The 21,249-nt window shown below is 37.2% G+C and overlaps 1 protein-coding gene and 1 long non-coding RNA gene across 8 annotated transcripts in view; one reads left to right on the forward strand and one right to left on the reverse strand.

Annotated features, from left to right (window-relative positions):
• Positions 1 to 561: 561 nt before the first annotated feature.
• On the forward strand, positions 562 to 8,621 carry LOC117283417. 2 transcript variants are annotated; one of them, XR_004514389.1, is made up of 3 exons: positions 562 to 2,112; positions 3,210 to 3,393; positions 8,527 to 8,621. It is a non-coding gene; the product is annotated as an uncharacterized LOC117283417 (long non-coding RNA). The 2 variants fall into 2 exon arrangements; XR_004514390.1 differs by lacking the exon at positions 8,527 to 8,621 and having other exon boundaries at positions 562 to 1,944; positions 2,048 to 2,112; positions 3,210 to 4,336.
• A 232-nt stretch (positions 8,622 to 8,853) lies between these two features.
• Dync1i2 (dynein cytoplasmic 1 intermediate chain 2) overlaps positions 8,854 to 21,249 on the reverse strand; it is a 53,361-nt gene continuing 40,965 nt past the window's right edge. For 3 of the 6 annotated variants that reach the window (XM_033756258.1, XM_033756259.1, XM_033756257.1), the window contains exons 16-18: positions 12,467 to 12,607; positions 10,565 to 10,690; positions 8,854 to 9,119 (exon numbers count right to left, since the gene is read on the reverse strand). In XM_033756258.1, coding sequence (XP_033612149.1) covers positions 9,006 to 9,119; positions 10,565 to 10,690; positions 12,467 to 12,607 — 381 coding nt within the window. In that variant the 3' untranslated portion in view covers positions 8,854 to 9,005. The remainder of the gene's footprint in view (positions 9,120 to 10,564; positions 10,691 to 12,466; positions 12,608 to 21,249) is intronic. The other 3 variants (XM_033756260.1, XM_010606982.3, XM_033756261.1) reach the window with 3 other exon arrangements.

Here is a 21,249-nt window from a genome sequence, read left to right on the forward strand (position 1 = left end):
CAATGCAAATTTTAGTTCACTGTGATAGAAAATACGTTCACAAATACACCTTTTGAAATAGTCTGACGTTTTTGGTCAATAATTCATCCTTAACAGGGATTTATTTTTTTGTTTTTTTTTTGGTACCGGGGATTGAACTTGGGTCCTTACGCTTGCAAGGCAGGAGCTGGAACCACTGAGCTAAATCCCCAACCCTCTTTTAATCTTAAAACTTGTATCTTTTTCAGACCAAAGAAAACTAGACATTTCTCTCTACTTCTCCCATCTCCTTTCTGTTTAAATACTAGAACATTTTTACCTGTTGCTGTATTTTTTGACTTTCCTTAATACTCCATCTGCACCTTGTAAGGGTCAGTTTTGTTTTTCAGCTGTACCCTTTAATTACTCAGCCTTTTAAAAGGTATAATTTTACTAATATCAGCATGACCTTTTATAAAGACATTTTATAGCTATGATAACCTCGTTTATATTCTTGGAATAGTAAATACACTTACTTGGCATTGAATTAATTTACTTCCATCTGTTCTGTTATTCGTATGTTTAAAAATTGTTTTGGTTTGGTTTGGTGTTCAGGCCCTTTCATATTATTGGTGTTCTTCGTTTTGGTGACTCCTAGTTGTAATTTGTTTACTTCCTTATTTAGTGATCACCTGTCTTAGAGATGTTGCTGCTAATCAAAGCTGATGTTGGGAACCGTGGGCTATGCTGCCAGTTGAGGATATCCAGTATTCAGATTCTGGCTATAAGCCTCTCTCCTCCTAAGGATTAGGCATTGCCCTGCTTCTCCAATTTTGGTGGTTTTTCTGTCTTATGTGAAGCTTGGGGGTTTTGGCAGCCTAGGGATTGAACCCAGAGCCTCACGCCTGCTGGGCAAGTGCTCCATCACTGACTGTGCCCCAGCACTTCCCTGCTTACTCTGTGGGCTGGGTCAGACATCATTTTTGCCCTGCAGTTGGGAATAGGGCACACTTAGCTATTTTGAATCAGCTTCCTCATCCTGCAGTCCGCACCCCAGGTAACTTCCTCCTTTGTATCGGTTTATTTTGGGTTCCAACCCACTCTTCCTCTTTAGCAATCTTTGCCTGTTTTGAATTATGATTTTATATTGTTTTCTTGGTGTATAGCTCTGATCCTGCTGGCTATTTTTCTGGCGTTCATTCAAATTTTTATTCTATTGCTAGCCCCTCTTTCAACATGGAACAAAAACTTATAAATTTTCCTTATTTTCTTTAAAAGAATTAGAGTTGAAGCGCCTCCTGGGATGATCCTGTAGTTATAGCACGTAATGTACAATTAGACATTCACAGAAAGTATTACTTTACAAGCATTTGTTGAAACATCAGTTCTCTGCTTCCTAGTATAGAAGTTTTGTGACAGACTTATCAGGGCTGAAAACTAATTTCTAGGGGTCATGAAAAAGTAGTGACAACCAATATTATTTGCATTAGAAAAATAACAGATTAGGATCAACAGAGATACCTTTAAAAATGAGTCAGCTGTCTAGGAGAAAAAGCAGATACAGCACTGCCTGTAGCTGCCTCATTTTAGAAGTTCTCTTGAACCAAGAGTCCTGTGCCTACTTGTGCCTTTCCTGAAGGGGCAAAAAGTCTACAGAGTGAGTGGGATTCCCCACTTGGAACCAAGTTGTTCCCTTTTACATTATGTTCAGGGTATTGGGTCTCTGAATTTCCTGTCTATAAACAGCTCAGCTTTGGGGGCTTATGGGATTTCTTCCCCAGATCCACATCTACCACATTCACACAAATGAAGAGAGGCGAAGGGCTGCCTGTTTGCAGGGATACGAACAAAATTAGGCATAGACCGGAGAACCCACCGGCGTCTCTGTGAGGCACCCCGAGCGTGGAGCTGGCGGTGGAAGAGGAAGGCAGTGGCTGCGGACTGACTCTGTGCTGGTCGCCATCTTCTGGCACAGAATTCTGAGGAGTATGCGAACTAAAACTGCAGCTGAACTTGTATGTTGTTGTGAACGTAATACAGCCTTTCAGCTTAATTTATAACACTGAAAGAGTTTTAATTATTTTCTCAGGACTAAAGAAGGAGAAGGCTGAATGGGTAGCTGAGAGGCCATAAGGGAGCTCTGTGCAGTTGTAGGTAAGTCCTGTATCTAACCTGCCTATTCTAGTAGGGTTGAGCTAATCAGAGTAAAAATTTCTAGAACTACTTTCTGGAACCCCTAAGACTAATCTCTTCATATGGAGATGCTTAGGGTCTTAAAACACATGTCACTCACTATGTGGAGGGTTATCTGAGTAAAACACTGAATTCCTACTGGGCGTATTGGCATGTACCTGTTACCTCAGATACCCAACAGAGGCAGTATAGTGAGATTCCCATCTCACAAACAAAACAAACCCCCAAAGCCCCAAACTGAATTCTTGGTTGACTAGGATCATCAAGAAAGTATAAAGCAGTTATGCATACAGCTCTAAAACCCAGGCTGCCTACAATGCAGTCATTTAAGGTCTCCAAACCCTATAACTCGCCCTGCCTCAGAGCAGCTCACTGATAGCCCATTATATACCCTCCCAATTCCTTTTCAGTGACATCACACTGGTAGTTAACAACTGGTCTTGTTAGGGGCATTTATGCCTTGGAAACAGGCTACCAATGAGGCCCACAGAAGTTGGTTCAAGTCAATTTCCTCTTCTATAAACAGTAATCGTAAGTTTTCATATCATGAGAACTAGGATAAATGAGAATTTGTGTATGTACATACACGACCATTTAGCAAATGCTCAGTAATGGCCAAAATGTACAGGCCAGTTGTTTATAAGGCAGAAGAAATGACACCTTTGGGAACATTCGTGTAGTTGGAGTAAGTACATACTGTTGGTAAAAGACCTTTGAGTAAGTACTTGTATTGTTCCCAACAGTCTTTCTGTGAAACAGCTCATGACTTAGTAATCTCTCCTGGTAGAGGAAGCAGAATAAAAAAGCTAAAATAAAGATTACAAGGGAATCCTAACTGATCACGAAGGCCTGTGTAGTGAAGCAGCTGTGTTAGCAAAGACCTGTGAGTTTCTAAGAGCCTGTTTTTGATCTCTTGCAGAAACAGAGCCTATCACTCATATGGGCTACTGTGGAACAGTGACTCTGCTGAAGGTTATCTGGTTTTGTACTCGTATGGTGCTTTATAGTTTAGCATGCATTTCTCTCTCCCTCCCTCCCTCCCCGCTCCCCCTCCCCAGGTTTAATTCTTACAACTGCCTTGAGAAGTAACAGAAGAGGAAATTGGCTTAGCGAGGTAAGGGAATTTACCCAAATAGTCAAGTTTCAACATACATTGTCTCCAAGGCCAAGGCTCTCAACTAGAAACCCCAGGACCACTCTCTTTTGGAAGGGTTAATCTACCAACCAAACATTAAGATTTAGGTGAGTTGGTTTCCTCTCAGTTACAAATCCAACTAAAGCACAGCATCATGTTGGAGATGGTATTAATCCAATTATTCTCTTGCAACGCTGATATTATAGCATTCACTTTACAGCAAACAGGATGGGGGCAGTCTTTGTGTCACACTGTACTCATCTGACTCTCAGCACAAAATGTCCTCAATTGATACAGATACTACTTAAGTAGTTCTTGAGTTTCAAGAAGACTAAAGTCATTTCTTTTAGCCTTGGCAGATGAGGGGTTGCCCTGCAAATTTAATGATCCTTCATGTACTAACAAATTCACGATTTATATCAAATATTGATAGGCCCGTAAGTAAGGGCTTAGTCATTTTACCAACTTTTGTATTCAGCTGGTGTTTCTGATTATCAGGTTTTGACGTGTCTGAAAATCATATTTTGGATACAGTAAGAGAGCAAGGAGCTGCCAGTCCAGGTGTGAAGTAGATTAGAGAGTGATCCTTGCAGGTTCACGTCAGTGCTTGCTCTGACTCTACAGCCACACAGTTCCCCGCGGAACCAGGTTTCTCTGTGATCTGCTCACAGTATGCGGGTGTTGTTTCTGGGGGACAACCCTAGCACAGGGGACCACAGAAATTAGGAGTTTGTTCCCTAGCTTTTTGAGGAATTGACTGGTTCTGCTACTATGCTGCAGTCCAGTCTTTTAAAAATATACTGTTGAAGCAAGTTTGTTTTCTTACAGATTCAAAAAGTAATTCTATCTCTTTTCTAAGGCTCTGGATGGAAATGTACGGAACTAATGTAAGAACAACAGCTGGTACAGGCTGGAAATTCAGAATGGGTCATTTTTTTTTTTACTTATGCTGTTTACCATAGAATGTAAAGAGAGAAGACATTTCTAGGAAGAGTATCTGTGATTAATAGTATTTTCTAGTGGGTTCACTGCTATTCCTAAACATGAGAGGATTCTTCTTAGGGTTTACACTGTGCTGAGATTTTTTAGAAGTCAAAAAAAATTTCATGAACAACAAGCTACTGAATCCTTCAAAGATGAGGCTTCTGTTTTTACTTTTTTTTTTAAAGAAAGGGTCCTGCTTTTGTAGTTTAGGCTGGCTCTGAACTATGTAGCCCAGGCTGGCCTAGAAATCTCGGTGATCCTCCTGGCTCAGCCTCCTGAGTGCTGGGATTACAGGTGTGCGCCACCATGCCCAGCCTAGATAAGCCTTATTACATTGCACAAAATCTTCACCGAATGGTCTCCTCTCCATTCTTGTATTCTTTCTATAGGGCTTTATAAAGTCTTCACATACATCTTTCTCATGGAATTGTCACAGGAAGCAAGTATTTTCCTCATTTAACAGACAACAGAAGTGATCTATATCCCAGTGATCTTATTGGCAATGAGATAAGCCAGAGCTAGAACCTCGGCCTTTTGAGCCCAGTGTTCCATCTCCTCCTATACAGGCAACCCTAAATATAAGAAATTTTGTGCCAAAGCATTTCCATTATTTTGTTCAGAAAAAAAGTGCTTTAAAAAAATCTAGTACAAAAATTCCTAAGAGACACAATTACTTGCTATCAAAGTCTTCCTGGTGGTGTACCTGATTCCGAGTCAGAGTGTCAGGGCTCTGCATGTTCTGTGTGATGCAGGGGTGTTCTGCACCCCATACAATCACGGCCCCAGAGATTTCTGACCAAATCAAGTACATTATAAGAGAAGCAGGATAATACCTTATCTTGCCTGAATAAGTGACCTCACAAAGTGAAATAGACCTTTCAGAAAGCTAACCTGAATGCAAGCTGTTCCATCCTCTTACTGGGAACTGCTAATGGAATATTAAAAAGCCCAAACTGAGATTCCTGCTATGAAACTAACAACACAAAATACTGTAATTTTATAAAAGTTTGTGAAAGATTGCTGATTGGCTGTATCAAAACTTACCTGTAGCTAGAAGCTACATACTAAAAACTTACATAGTAGACATCTATTTGAACTTTTAGAAGTTATGGCATTGTGAACATGGCAGGCAGAAAGAGAATCTAAATACCGAAAGTCCAGCAAAAGGTCTGAGAGCACTGGCCTGTTGTGAAAAGCATTAGTGTGGTGGCTATTCAGTCTTGCAGTTGACACTCCACCCACTTTGGAACTAGGGATTGAAGACAAGGCCTTTGGACTGAGCCATACCCCCCAGGACACCGCCCCCACCCCCTTTGAGACAGGGTCTAATTTGGCAACTTGCCTTGGTTGGGCTTGAACTTCTGATCTTCCTGCCTCAGCCTCCCACAGGTTGGGATTACAGGCAGGTGCTATCTCACCTTGGCTGCAGTTGACATTCTGTTTAGGACTGTAGGATCTTTTTCTTTTTTTTCTGTTGTTTTTTGAGACAGGTCTTGCTATGTAGTTCAGGCTGGCCTTGAACTCACAGTGATCTTTCTGCCTCAGCCTCCCAAGTGTTGGTATTATAGGTGTGCACCACCACTCCTGGCTGGGATCTTTTTCTAAAGCTGACTTTGTTTTGAAAACATAATACAGTAAGTTATTAATATTTTTGGATAGTAAAACTAAAGATAGTGGTTAAAAAATGTTCTGAAATGCAATTCTCCACTGAAAAGAAATAATGAACTTTGATGTTCTTTTAATATTACTTTTGGGGCAATTCTTGCTTCTTTGGTAGAACTAGAAGCCCCCAGATCCTGATCTATAATCTCCTAGCATTTATAATTTCTGAGTCAAATATAAGGTTCTACTTGGGAGTATTTTCCCCAAAGCTGTGAGGTCCCTAGCAATCAGCAAGATGATAGCTGGAAAGCAAGAACTCCTTTATTACCATTATATAGGTTGGATTATTAAAAAAGAAAAAACTCAAATGGAACGCCATCACCAAGTCATCAAAAGAAGCAAAGCAGCAGGCCCTGTACCTTAAGGCTCTGTACCAAGGGTTAGGTATGAAACATCACTATGGATGCCATCCAGCCATTGGAGATGGAGCTGGAGCTCTGTTCTCTCGAACATACATCTACTCACTCAGCCATTTATGTTTAGAAAATGGGTACAATGCCATTGTTGAAATACTGTTGTGGAAAAGATATTTAAAATGCATGCCCATTAGGAAGGGAGGAAAAATTACATGCTTCATGGCAGGTTTCATTTATTCATTGAAGCCCTTCCTTTCCAAATAGTTTGAGTGGTTTATCTGTATCAGGATAGAACAGAAATAGATCAACCTTCTTCTAACACTGAAAGACTAGGATCAGTCATCCTTGAAAGTACTTAATTTCCTTATCCTATTCCTTTAAGTCAACCATTCCTTCACAGTGCAATATCTCAGCATTATTGCAGCCATATTTAAGATGAGATTTTCCAAACACTGTAAAGGTACTGTATCTATAAGAGGAAGAAAGCTATTTTTCAATATTTGATTTAAATGATAGCCAAAAATGACCTCAGAGATTTACTACTGCAAGTTATTTACTGCCTGCAAAACTAAGTATCCTTCAACACAAATAATGGTAAAAATATTAACTTCCCATTCAAAAAATAGGAAACAAAACAGAACAAAATTAGCCAGGGAGCTATTACTTCTTTTCTGCTCAAAAAAAGTAAAAGTGACTAACGAGTTTACAATGTCTATAACTATTCTTTCAAAATTCATGTCTTTCATTTCTAAAAGTACGAAGAGCTGATATACTTCCAGTCAACTTAATTTTGTTAGATTCTATGTCAATTATGTCTCAGTATAGTACTTTCTATTAGAGTTACCTTTAGAGCTAATTCCTTACAGTAAATTCATGTGTGTCTAAAAAAGTGTATTAAAATTGCATGAGCAAAGGTCTACATAAGGTTTAGGGAGGAAGGAAGAGTTCCTCCAAAGCAAAAATTCTTTAGTAGTATTTTTCAAGTTTACCAATTGTATTTTTTTTAAAATAAATGAACAATTTGAGTCCTGTGAGCATCTGGTTTGTCACATCTCTTAATTTTCAACCTTATTTAAAATTGTGTTTTAGCTATGTTTTCTCCTTTTCTAGTCATTCTTACAAACTGAGGGCAGAAATATATTAGCTATTACAATGACTACATGAATTTTTCTACACAGTGTGACCTTGCTGAAACAACTTTTAAAAGACACTGTTGCCATGAAATAATTGAGATGTCATCTTTGGCAAATAATGGGGTCAATTTAGGAAAATTAAATATACAAACATGGAAAGTGCCTGGCGTAACTAAGACAATTAATAATTTTAGAGCTGGAAGGAAATTCAGAATCGCCTAATTTGTACTTTAATTCCTTGATAAAAGAATGAGGCACAGGCTTGGCCAAAATCCAACTTCTTATAAGTGCCAGAGCTAGAACTAGAACTGAGGATCTACTATTCTAGTTCAACTATTCTTTGTGTTGTAGAACACTCATAGTTAAGTTCTGTTATTTAGAATTCTCTCTCAGTAAATCTTTATGAGAATTAAAATGTTTAAATTCTGATTTCTAATCTTCCTTCCTAGTTCAAGTTCTTTTGAATAAAAGACAAGCTTTAGATGGAAAAAAGGTCACAACCAAGGAGATGGAAAGTTTAAAATGGCTACAAACCAAGATCTGATCAAAATACATTTCTCTAGCTTTAGAATTGGTTGATTTCAACACTAGTTGCTAGGTATTCATCACCTACATTTCAGACTTGTAGAGAAAGGTAGGGTAACAGCTCTCAAGGTGTGGAGCTTATAAATGCCAAAGCATAGGTCATTTTAGCACTTTGCCTTTATCACTACTGCAACCATGAAATCATTTTGTCTCAAAGGAGACTTTACTCTCAGAGAGCTAGCTCACATGCATAGTAGTCTCAATCAGTGAAACTATCAAGAGCTTTCCATGTATCCTTTCAATATGGATAGCAAGAAAATAAGGTGGTCCAGCAAAAGTTAACATGGGGACACTTCACTGACAGATCATCCAAACATCAGCTCATAATGCATAGGGAAATCTGCAGTATGCCTGGATGGTATATATAAGGCACAAAGCTTTTCAGGATTCATAGTAGCTGCTCACAACAGGGCTTAGGAAGGACAATAATAAAAGACGTTTTATAAAAAAGATGGAAAATTCAAATTGCAAGGAGTAAAAATGAACATTGAAAAGTTAACATATTTGTTTTTATTTTTAGATAATGACTACATGAACTACAAAGAAGAAAAAGGATGTTAGACTAGAACTTGGATAAATGTCTACATGCTGTGATGAAAAATGTTCCTACACATTATGGTTAAAACATTATCAGGGTAACAGGAATTGGGATTATTTAAAAATATGTAGGATTTATTTAATCTGTGCTTTTGAAATAACTGTATATAGTGTTGTAAATTGAAAAGAATTCAAAAGATTACTAAATATACACCTGTGCATTAGAATTCAGAAAAAGCTGCATTCTGTAAAGTCAGCTGTATTAAAAATGACACGAATCCAAAACAAAATGTGTATTATATAAAAAAAGACATTGTAAGCTTTGCTTGCTGCATTAAATCCACAGAATAATCCATGAAATTTTCTTTTAATCATCATTCAGACAGAAACATGCAAATAGTCTTAGAATCTACTTAAGTGTTTTCCATAAATCCACTAAGACTACATCCCCCTTTCCAAGACCTAAGCAGGTATTCGGGTAGCTGCTTCCTCCTCTGCATCAGCTCGGTTTGCATTAATTTCTGCAAGTGTTCGGCCAAATCGTGCCCATTCATCATTGCGGGGAACCGCAATCTGCTGTTAAAAGAAAGACAATGTTTTATGTACTCTGAAATAAAAGATCATCTTATCTACTACTATTCAGTTTTGTTTTCAAATAATTTTTCCACTAAAAAGTGATAATTGACCTGAATGTCCTTTACACAATGACAGTGACTATAACAATGATTTATAACATTTCAAAACAAAAGAGGGTTTTTCTGAAGTATGTTGTGACAGCCCTAAAAATGACTTTGCTATTATCATCATCAGTGCAAGAGAAAATAACATGATGCTTTGTAAATGGAACTCCTATGCACCATCTTAAGGATTTTGCCGGTGGAGAGGAATTCCTTTAAAAATTTAACTTCAGTTTTGTGTCATCCCTATTATGAAGTAGTTTGGAAACATGGTCTGTAAGAGCTTGATTCTTAGATGTATTTATTCTTGTTCGGAGCACAGTGTTTCTTGATACCCTAGTTTCTTCCAGAAGCTATGTTATGCTTACCATTTAGTGTTGATATATCAGAGGCAGAAGGGACAGAAAAGCTTGTGGTGCTTCTCCTTCACAGAGGCAGTCCAATTATGAAGGCTTCTGATAACTGAATTATAATATGACTGACACTGCCACGATAGGGCACAAAGCACTCACTGTGGCAAATGTACATACTTGCTTCTAAGTCTGTACTACCCAGTAGAGTAGCTGCTAGCCATATGTGACTGTTTATACTTAATTAAAATTAAAAATTCAGTTCTTCAGTTGTACTAGCCACATTAATTATTCATAGCCACATGCTGCCAGTAGATATTTGACAGTACAGATAGTTCAACTGGCTCTTCTAAAATGATTCAGTCTACCTCCCTCCAGTTGCAATTGCTAGAGGCCATCTAGGCAGGATGTGGAATCATGACCATGGCAGAAGAAAAAGTGATTAATTAAGGCACCAGCCAGGGATCAATCCCAAACAGTGTGTACTGCCGAGCGGAACACTAAAGCTGAAAGAGCTGCAACTCATCCTGTCGAATCCAGTTATAATGGCTTTGCATCAAGGTTCAAAGTTCATACTTCCCACTGTCATCAGATAACGCAAAAGACAGCTCTTTTGGTTTCTACTCTCTGGTGAAACAAATCTAAGGATGCAGAAACATAAAATCTTATCTCTATCAATTCTGTAGAACACCAATGTCCATTTATAACTCCACATTTCTTTTGCCTGAAGAATTTCTAATTTTTAGCAACATATGCTTCAAGCAACAGGGTCCTTCCAACATATTGTATTGCTCTCAAGATCTGTTACACGGGGACACAGAACATCCAGTTTTGAAAGGAAATTAATTTCAAGAGTTGCTTCTGTGGTGCAACGTATACAACCATATGGTTTATACAATTCATGAACCATGAAGACAAGGTTTAGCCACTAAGATAGCTTCACTACAATGTCACTAAACATATGTATCAAAATTGCAGACAGAAAGTCCCATACTTCTCCCACATCGTATATAACAATCTGTCCTTCAGAATCACCCACGGCAATCTCTCTTCCAGAATGGGTCCATCTAACACGATTAAGAGCAGGATTACCCTCCACAGAAATGCTGGCAGTTGGTACCTAAAGTCATTTAAAATATAGTGCAGTGTTAAAAGTTTCATCAAAATTTCTATACACATGTAAAACAGTAATTCTTCTTTTAATCTGGCATGTTTTAAAAAGACAGATGAAAATAGATCAAGAATTTCCCCAAGTTTCTTCCTGTATGGCAATATATTATGAATGACATTATAGTCAATCCTTGAAAATGATTTGGGAAAAATAACAAGTCCTTATATAAGAAATTCTCACATGACTGAATATATCATTTTGAAAGATCTTCTTTTTAATAAAGGATTTCTGTTGTTGTTTTAACTTAAGTAGTCAAAGTTGTTTGAAAATATATGGCCAAAACCCACTTACAATGAAAACATTTCAGAAGTGCTCATAAAGAGATCATGGCTCAATTTAAGAGGACAGGAATTATTTCTGTAGCCTGCTTCTCTGACAGCTAAAACCTGTATTAGGTCCACAGTTTCTAGTAAGGTGCACAACAGGTCTTTACAAAGCCCCTTACTCCTGTGAACTGCTTGAGGGAAGCAGAATGATGGCACCAACACGACAGCACCCGCCCCTTGGAATTTCACTGTTCCACTCTCACAATGAGCAAAGATTTCTGCGCCATGTATGAAGTCAATCTTCAACATCTGATTCAGGCTGAAATGCACAATGAAATGTTTAAAAAGTTTTGAAATCTGACCAAAATGACCCTTTTGATTAACACTGATCTTTAATGATCAGCCCAAAATTGTTACAAAAAAACATTTTGATATATTGATATATTTTGAAATATTGAGTTAACTATTAAAGATCTACATTTAATTATAACCAAAGATCTCTGGTACCAAAATCAAAACTAAGAACTGGCACCGTTCTGGGTAACTCAAAAATGTAAAACCAAACCCAGTCACCTGACTATGACTTAATACCTTTTCCTAGCAGTACCTGAATGTTTCTTTCTAAACTACTAGACAAGTTCATGGTATGTTAAAATTCCTACACTTGTATCATACAACCTCCCTGGCCTTGTATAACCAACTATTTTACCTAAAGGGATTAGGAAAGATGCCACCAGAAATACGAAATGTGAGAGAAAGCACCAAGTGACCTTTTCTTCAACAACTATTACTGATGAAACTGGTAACATTGCTTCTATTAACCAACAGCAAAACTGAAATCTAAGAATATAAGCCTCTCTAGGCTAGTAAAAACATGGCTAAAAATAACTGATAGGTGAAATTAAATGTTATTTAATTAATGAGTGATTTTAATATAGCCATTGAAACTGGATGGTTTCTGTATTCTTTTTATATGGCCAGTAATGCTGATCTCCATCCTTCCTGGAAAAGATCAAAATACATTTTTCTTCATTCAAACAAGTCAGGCTAAGACTAATACTTATGGATGATACACAATTCTATCAAGGCTAAGAGGTAATTCAGAAATTCGGAATTAAGGTTAACATGCTTTGAGAATCAAACTATCTGCTTTCTAGCCTATGAATGAAAATATTCCAGCTGCCTTATGAACGAGACTTTGCCAGGACATCAGAGACACTACTGCTTTTCAGAAGTAAGAGGAAATGCCCCAGTACTCACGACAACGTTATTTCTCCCTTCAGTTCTGCACAGCATGCTATTTGTTATTTAGGGTACAAAGCTTATTGGGTTTCTTTGTGATGAAGCTACAATCATAGAGTGCTTTTACATTCCTTAGGATAAAAGGAATTTCACAAATTATTCAATAAATCTCCAATTTTCTATTTTTCAGTGCAATTTTTGTTATTTTCCCACTCACCTCTGTGTCATTATTGAGATTCCATAAATCCAGTCTCCCCATGCCATCCACACAGGCAAACAAGGCTGGGTGGGTGGGTGACCACATAACATCATAAACATAGTCTGAATTATCTTCAAATGAATACAGAGGTTTGTTATTCTGAAAGGGAAAAGCTGATTCTTAATACAGTCAAAACAGGATGCAACATACACACAAATGATTAAACTATGTATCACCGAAGAAATGACAGACATTCAACAGGTGTACATTTTATGATATTTATCTTAGTCTGCAGTTGCTGTAATTTGTTTCCCTGTAAAGCTATTTGACATTAAACTAAGAATCAGCTACTTGGGCTGCATTTAATCTTTAACTTGTAGATGTCATACTGTTTGAAAAGATCACAGACCATCCTTTAAGACATTTGTCAGTGAGAGAATTTTAGGACAATGCACACAGTGACAGTGTACTTTCAGAATCTCTCCTAAATCTCCCTATGAAGCCAGGTAACACAACGAGGATGGCAAAACCAATGATTTACAATGTCTACAGCAAAATCAGGAGATGAAGCCCAAGCATAAGCAGGGGGAAACAAATTTTTGGCAAAACCAGACCTGAATGGTAGTAGCATCTGTGTAGAAGAAGTAGGGGCAGGCCCGAGAGAGTGATAGCCAGAACACAGAAAAACTGTAGACAGCACATGCTTGGGGCAGCATGGTGAGCCAGTCTGAGAACAGTAGAAACTAGGAAGGAGCTGGCATCATCCCATTGCTAAATAAATGCGAGCAGACTACAGCATAATGTAAGTAAGGTCTGATGGTGCATTCTGGGCCCCACTCACGCTCAAAACTAACAAACCAAAGCTCCCTTCCAAAGTAAAAGTTCACTAAAGAGACATAGCTCGAGTTATGAAATACAGATTAAAAGGGACAAAGGAAGAGAAGGTTCAGATAAAAATGGAAAGGAACAGAAAGGCACATTTCAGAAGGTACCATATAAACACGTTTGGATGTATCCACTTTTTAAAAACAGAAAATAAATTTTTAACTTAGACCAAGGAAGCAATTCTTGCTCATTCTTTCCCTCCTAAAACTGCAGAACATTGTATTTCACTAGTAAATAATAAATAACAGAAAAAGATCTTGGTCAAATCCCATAGTAAGTTTTTTGTGGTGTCACAAGGAAAAAAATCATTTCAACAAATGATACTGGGCCAAACAATAAAACTCTTAAAGTACAGAAGTAAATCTTTAAAACCTAGACTCTTAGTTTCTTAGAAATAAAGCCAAAGTCTAGAGGGACAAAAGAAAAAGTAGATAAACTGGTCTATTATCCGAATTAAATATTTTTGTGCTTCAAATGATATCAAGAAAGTACAAAAGCCTACACAATGAAAAAAATTATAAGCCATATAGCTAATAAGTGACTCACATTTAGAACTCTTAACAATAACCAATAAACACATGAAAAAGATGTTCATCATTATTAGTAATGAGAAGAATACAAATTATGGGCTGGGGATTTAGCTCAGTGGTTCTGCTGCCTGCCTCACAAGCACAAGGTCCTGAGTTTGATCCCCAGTACCAAAAAAACAAAACAAAAAGAACACAAATTAAAACCAGTGAGGACTTCATAGTACTAGGCCTCTGAGAAAAAAAGACAACAGAAAGTGTAGGTGAGGATATGAGTAATCAGAACTCTCACTTACCTGGCAGGGGACATAATCATTATCACCAAGAATCAGAACTCTCATACCTAGCTGATAAGAATATAAAATAGTGCAGCTAGTTTAAAGAACAGCCTTGCACTTCCTCAAATACTAATTAGAGCTAAACATTTGACCCAACAGTTCCACCCCAGAGAAATGAAAACACAGGCACACACAAAAAACCTACACACAAGTGTTTCCAGTAGCCTTACTTGTAATAGCCCGAAAGTGGAAACAGCCCAAATGTTCACCAACTGATGAATGGATAAACAAAAAGCGGTATATCTACACACTGGGCTATTATTCAGCCCCAAAAGGAATGAAGTACTGACACATGCTACAAGATGGATGACTCTTGAGAACATTATGTAAAATGAAAGAAGCAGTGCACACATTGCATGATTTCATGAGACATCCATAAACTATCAACTGCTAATCCATAGAGACCTAGGAGCTATAGGAAGGGAAATTATTATGGGGAGACCATTTCTTAAATTTGAAATGTAAAATTAAACACTAATAACAGCACATACTTCTGTGAGCATATTATGAAATGCACTACACTTTAAAAGTATTAATTTTATGGTATACGAATTATTATTTCAATAAAACTTTTTATTTTTTTGTTTAAGAAGGTGTATTTTAAAATGTGATAGACAAGGGGCCAGGAATTCGGCTCAGTGGTGCCACCGCCTGCCTTGCAAGTGAAAGGTCCTGAGTCTGATCCCCAGTACCAAAAAAAAAAAGTGACAGACAAATCAATAGATACATCTACAAAGGCAGGCCCTAAGAAAGCAAAGCAAAGCAATAATATGGAATGTGAAAAATAATTCAAAAGAACTCTCCTAGCCAGATGTGGTGTATACCTGTAGTCCATCAGTTGGGAGGCTAAAGCAGGAGGACTGCTTAAACCCAGGAGTTTGAGGCTAGCCTGGGAAACATAGCAACACCCTATCTTTTTGAAGAAAAATAAAGGGGTTTTGGGGTATAGCTCAGTGGTACAGCACATGATCAAGGCCCTGAGTTCAATTTCTATCATTGCAAATAAAATTAAACTGGCCTACTTAAAGAAAAAGAAACAATCACTTTATCACTTAAATTTTTAAAAAAATATCAAGTCCCAAGTAAGGAAAAGAAAATCTGATTGTCATCAGTTATTCTGACAATGCTTTTTGCTAGAAGACAACAGAGTAACTAACAAGGTACTCACAAAAAAAAAAATGTAAGTTGTTGATTTTACAAATAACCAAACTAATCTTCATAACCATATGCTCCTATGAACATGAAAATGTACCTCTGAACATTTTCTGAGAATGTACAATGGAATATGCTTCAGATGACTAAAAAGACTGAACAGATATCAACATAAGAACTAGTGGATAACCAAGTGATGTGTCCCTTTATGGACATGTAAATTTTTTGGTTTTGTTTTTTTGGTACCGTGGGTCGGACTCAGGACCTTGCGCTTATGAGGCAGGTGGTGGAACCACTGAGCTAAATCCCCGGCCCCTGGACATGTAAATCTTTATAGGCATAAACAATACAGAGATACAAATAAATGATACAACAAAAATATGAAACCTAGACAGTGAAAATCTTATAGATCAACCAATTTATTTTTTTTTCAAGAATAAAACATCAAGAAAAAAAAGAGAGATCCTGTTTAAAGAGGGGGCTTATATGATATGTCAATCATCCATCTACGGACCTTATCTGGGTCCTCCTTCAAATAAATAGTTAAATTGAATACCGACTGGCTGTTTGATGAAATTAATAAATTACCGTTCATTTTGGGGCAGAGAGAAATTACATGGTAATTTTTAAAAAGTAGATTTTATCTTAGATATATACTCAACACCTATAGGTGAAATGACATGTCTAGGTTGATTTAAAGTAATCTGGGGGTGTAGAGAGATAGAGAATGTGTACCTGGGTACAGACAAGACCAGCCAGGCACTGATCACTGTGGAAGATAGACAGAGGAGCAGAATGGGTACAGTGGCTACATCACACTATTCCCTCTGCTTTTCCATTTACTTAGAATTTTCTATAATAAAAAGCTTTAAATTCTTTCAGTTTTTTAGTTATGATAGTCAATGTTAAAATTATGATCATCTTAGTAGTCAAAATAAAAAATTTAACAAAACTTAACATGAGTCAAGCATAGAAGCTAATTTTTTAAAAAGACAATTAATGGAACAGAGCTGCACCTCAGTAGACAAACTGCCTAATAAGCCTGAAGTCCTGGGTTCAATCCCTAGGTACAACATTTAAAAAAAAAGACCATATTTACCTGTTGCTCTCCATGACAACATGCCAGGTCTTGCTCCTATGTGATTGTTTTCCACTTAGAATATGTACTATAATCATTTGCAGAGCTTTTGAAAAATAAAGAGTTCTGGGCTGGGCATGGTGGTGCATGCCTGTAATCTCAGCATTCAAGAGGCTGAGGCAGGAGAAACACTGCAAGCTCAAGGTGGGAGGGTGCTTAACCATATTAATTTAAGGTAGAGCAAATGAACATCACCACATATGAACTGAAATGGTTAAAATGAAAAAAAAAAGGCAATTCCAAGTACAGATAAGGATGCAGAGCTACAGGAACTTGTAATGCAACTGGTGGACTGTAAACTAGTACAGTACTTTGAAAACTGTTTGGTAGCATCAAAGCTGATGCAGGCATATCCTATGGCCAAGTAATTCCATGTCTAAGTAAATGTCCAACAGAAATGACTATTTATGTTCATCAAAAACAACTACTACAGCTATGCTCCTAAAAGACCTATTTATAAAAGCCCCAAAATGGAATTAACCTAAATACCAAGAAGAATGGATAAATTATGGTATATTTATACAATTCAATTGGAATAGCATTTAGCACAGAGAATGAACACTCTACAGCTGCTTTCAACAACATGAATTTTAGAATGTTAAGCAAAAGAAACAGGGACAGGTGAGTATGTATTCATTTTACAAAATACAAAATATAAAAAAGCTATAAGCAATTTGGATAAAAACTTATTTATAGAAAAAATGATTGCTAACTATATCAAGAAATGGTTGGGTCAAATATATCTACACTGTGGACTATTATGTAGCCAGACAAGAATAGGATGCATTACATCTGGGTAAAAGATCGCAATTAAAAAAAAAAAAAGAAAAAAGCAACACATTCTCAAATTTTAAGAAATGTGACTATGGACCTCTTTATAATTTCAAGTTTTACTTTAAAAACATAGTTATCCAAGGATTAATCTTATTTTTCCCTTCAGGGAGAAAAAAGGAACGAGTATTTAATATCAAATACTGTTGCGTAATACATTAGTTTTACATATGACACTGCAAATTAAAATCCTAAATTGATTATTTAAATTATTTTTAAAGTTAAGCCAGGTGTGGTGGTATACACCTGTAACCCCAGCACTTAAGAGGCTGAGGCAGGAGGACTGTGAGTAAAAGGCTAACCAGGGCAACAGAGTAAGATCCTCTCTCCAACACAAAACACAAATGATTTTTCTAACCATTAAGAGCACTTCTGCTCAAATGGCAGACAGGCAGCAAGAAAAACCTGAAGAGGGGCCTGGAACTTAGTCTTTTGTTTAGGCCTTCTAGCAACTAGTTCTAAGGATTTGGAAAAGTCACTACATCATTCTAGGCCTCCACTTACTCATTTATAAAAAAACAAAGACTATGTACCAGTGGTTCTGAAGCTTGACTGTACATTGTAACCACCTAAAGTCTTTTAAAAATATCCTGTTTCCCAGGTCTCTCCCTAAGATGTTCTGAATTAATCTGTCTAGGGTATTAGGTAAGCACAGAAAATTTTAGAAATTATCAAGGCGAGTCTGTTTTTTGGTAACAGAGATTGAACTCAGGATCTTGCGCTTGCCAGGTAGGCGCGGTGCCACAGAGCTACATCTTGGTCCTGTTAAAGCGATTCTAATGCATGAACAAAACTGAGAAACACAGAACTAGATAATGTCTACAGGTCTCTGCAGCTCTAAAATTCTCATACATAAACGATTTGCAAAATATATTTGCCGAAAGAATTGTAATCAAAATTAAGGGCTTCTTTGATGATAGATAGCATTTGAATAAGCAAAAATAGCTCATTGTGGTTGGTGCTTTTGTGAGAATAAACATTGTATGATCAAGGGACAATATTTTTTTCCTGGGCTCAAGTTACATACTTGGTTAAAATTCATGTTCATCTGTAAATGTGACCTTACATGGAAAGATTCCAGATGTAAGAATTCAATTTAAAATGAGGTCATACTGCATTAGAGTGGGCTCTAAATTTAGCATGACTACTGTCTTTAAGAGTGAAAACTATGGATACAGAGACATGGTGAGACAAACAGGCAGAATGCCATCTGATAATACAGGCAGAGACGGGAGTCAGGCAGCCACATGCCAAGGAACACCAAGGATTGCTAACCATCACCAGGAGAAAGGACAGATACATGGAACAGATAGATTCTCTCCAAACTTCCAAAATTATTTTTTTTTCCCCCCCGGTACCGGAGATTGAACTCGGGTCTTCATGCTTGCAAGGCAGGCAGCGGAACCACTGAGCTAAATCCCCAGCTCGAACTTCCAAAATTGTGAGGGAATAAACTTCTGTTGCTTTAGCCACCCATTTGTTACAGCAATAATAGAAAACTAATACAGGTGATTTTTCAAAGCTTGGGTAACAGGAGAGTTCTAGATTAGTAAAATTAGTACCTATAGGAAATATGTTGATATAATAGTGGGATGTTTGCTAGAGAACTAGGAAATAATTATGTCCTCAACTTGGATCAGAAGTAATTCAAGGTTAAAAAATAACTTACTATATGACTTGACTGAAGACACTTTTTGAGAAGTATGTCTAGTAGAAGCAAAGTAAATATAGAGAATCAGTCTTACAAAGAAAACGAAGATAGTACCCATTTAGCATTGTCCAGGGGAGGAGAGGGGGGGGTCTCAGCCAATGGACTGTGAGAATTACTATCCCATGACAAGGCTATCTCTATTTGAAGATGAACGAATCAAGCTATCTTAGCTGATGCCACTGAATATTCAAATTATAAAACTTCTTTTGTTCTAATACCTTGTTCACCAAGTAATCTTCTGATTATAATTTGGCTTCCCATGTGGGCTGTCTACAGGGAAACAATGAGCTGCTCAGGCCAGCAGGAGTATCTGGGCCTCCTAGTAGTTAGGTTTCTCACTGTAAATTAATAAATTGACATTCTCTAATGTATCAGTGGTCTTAGCAGCCTGTTAGTCCCATTCAGCAATTCCTTGTCTAATCAACTCTAGTAGGCTGACAAAATTGAGTCACTAAATATGCAAAAAAGAGGCTGGACACTGGCCAGTAGCAAGTCACTGAGGTAAATGCTGCTAGATGTGACTGAGTCTGGATCAGCACTCAGCCTTCTCCAAGAATCCCCAACTCTGAAGCATGTTTTCATTTTATCTAATATGTGCAGTTGTTTTTCTAAGAACTCATAGGATCTCTTAACCCTGTTTTAATGCTAGTATCCTCTTAGTATAAAATAGGCTGCCAAATTAAGAAGGGGCTTTGAGACCTTACAGATCAAGAAAAATTTCAAAGTACATATAGACTGCAAAACTCCAAGAAGTGCTGATTCTAAGCAATTACTATATTAGCAATCTTAACTTTGTCACTTTGTGGTAAATATGGTTGGATAATCATTCTTATTAAAAGGCCACCTCTTTTTTTTTTGGTACCAGGGATCTTGTGCTTCCCGAGCAGGCAGCGGAACCACTGAGCCAAATCCCCGGCCCTTAAAAAGCCACTTTTATGTTGAAATACAGCAAAATACAAGAACAAAAATATCAACCACCTATCAACTAGCTATGTGGTACCACAAAAGCAATTATCAACCAGTCTGCTAGCACAGATAAAATTCTCTTTGCTTGATCAGGCAAGATTAACTCATTTTCAAATCTTGTTCTTAATATACATAAAGATGGAAACCTCAAATTTAAAGCCAAAAGAAGGTTTGCAACTCAAAGCCTTGAGACTTAAAACCAATCAATGTACAAAGAGATAAAAGAATCTTTACAACCATCAAACAGGAAGCTAGCCAACAACCTAATAAAGATAGAATGTCTCACCCAGGCCTTGTGGCATATGCCTAATATCCCAGCTACTTGGGAAGGTGAGGCAGGAGGACTGCAAAATTCAAAGACAGCAACTTAATAAGCTCTGTCTTAAACTAAAAAGTAGGAAGGACTGGGGATGTAGCTCAGCAGCAGAGCATCTTCGGTTCAATCCCCAGTACCTCAAAAACAAATATCCCCAAAACATATATACATGGAGTGGGAGGGGGGCTGCAACTGTACATAAGACTCAAAATGAGAGCACATCTGGACACCTAGGAAATCATATGGCTTTCCAATTCTGTATTTTTTTTTCCAAGCTAAACTATGTACTTCTGTTTATGAATGTGAGAATTTCTTCACCTTTTCCCATTGTATAAATCTCATTAAAAGGACAAAATTGAAGAACAATCTAAGAAATGGATGATTTAGTAAATATATTTTTGCTCTGTCTGAACCCCATTAAGAAAGAGGAAAGAGGAACTGAACATTGTTAAGTTTCTTTTACATACTGGACACCATGTTAAGCAACTTTTCCAGATATTCCTTTCATTAGACTTAAGGGTGCTATTTTTATGTCTGTTAAGGCCAAATCTAAAAGTACTCAACTTTATTTATTTATTTATTTATTTATTTATTTTTCTCATTGAGTTTATTGGTACATTTTAGGTATACAGTACAGTTACATTCATCATTGGGATCTTGTACCTTTACACGACAGGTCTTGGTTCTCATTTTTTCGCCTTACCCCTGCTCCCCCTTCACCCCTCCTCCCTTCCCTATTTACAAAGACTTTATTTCCATTTTCTCATTTTTTTTTCTTTTCCCTTATTCCCTTTCCCCTACCCTTCTCACTTCCCCTACACCTTTAGCCCTTTTCTTCCTATTTCACATTGCCAATTATACCATTAGTATCTTATGTGCCATTACACCAGAGAAACTATTTGGTATTTATACATGTGTGTAAAAGTGTTCAATTTTA

This window comes from Fukomys damarensis, unplaced genomic scaffold (genome assembly GCF_012274545.1).
Source record: "Fukomys damarensis isolate Sample0158 unplaced genomic scaffold, DMR_v1.0_HiC HiC_scaffold_26, whole genome shotgun sequence".
Lineage (NCBI taxonomy): Eukaryota > Metazoa > Chordata > Mammalia > Rodentia > Bathyergidae > Fukomys > Fukomys damarensis.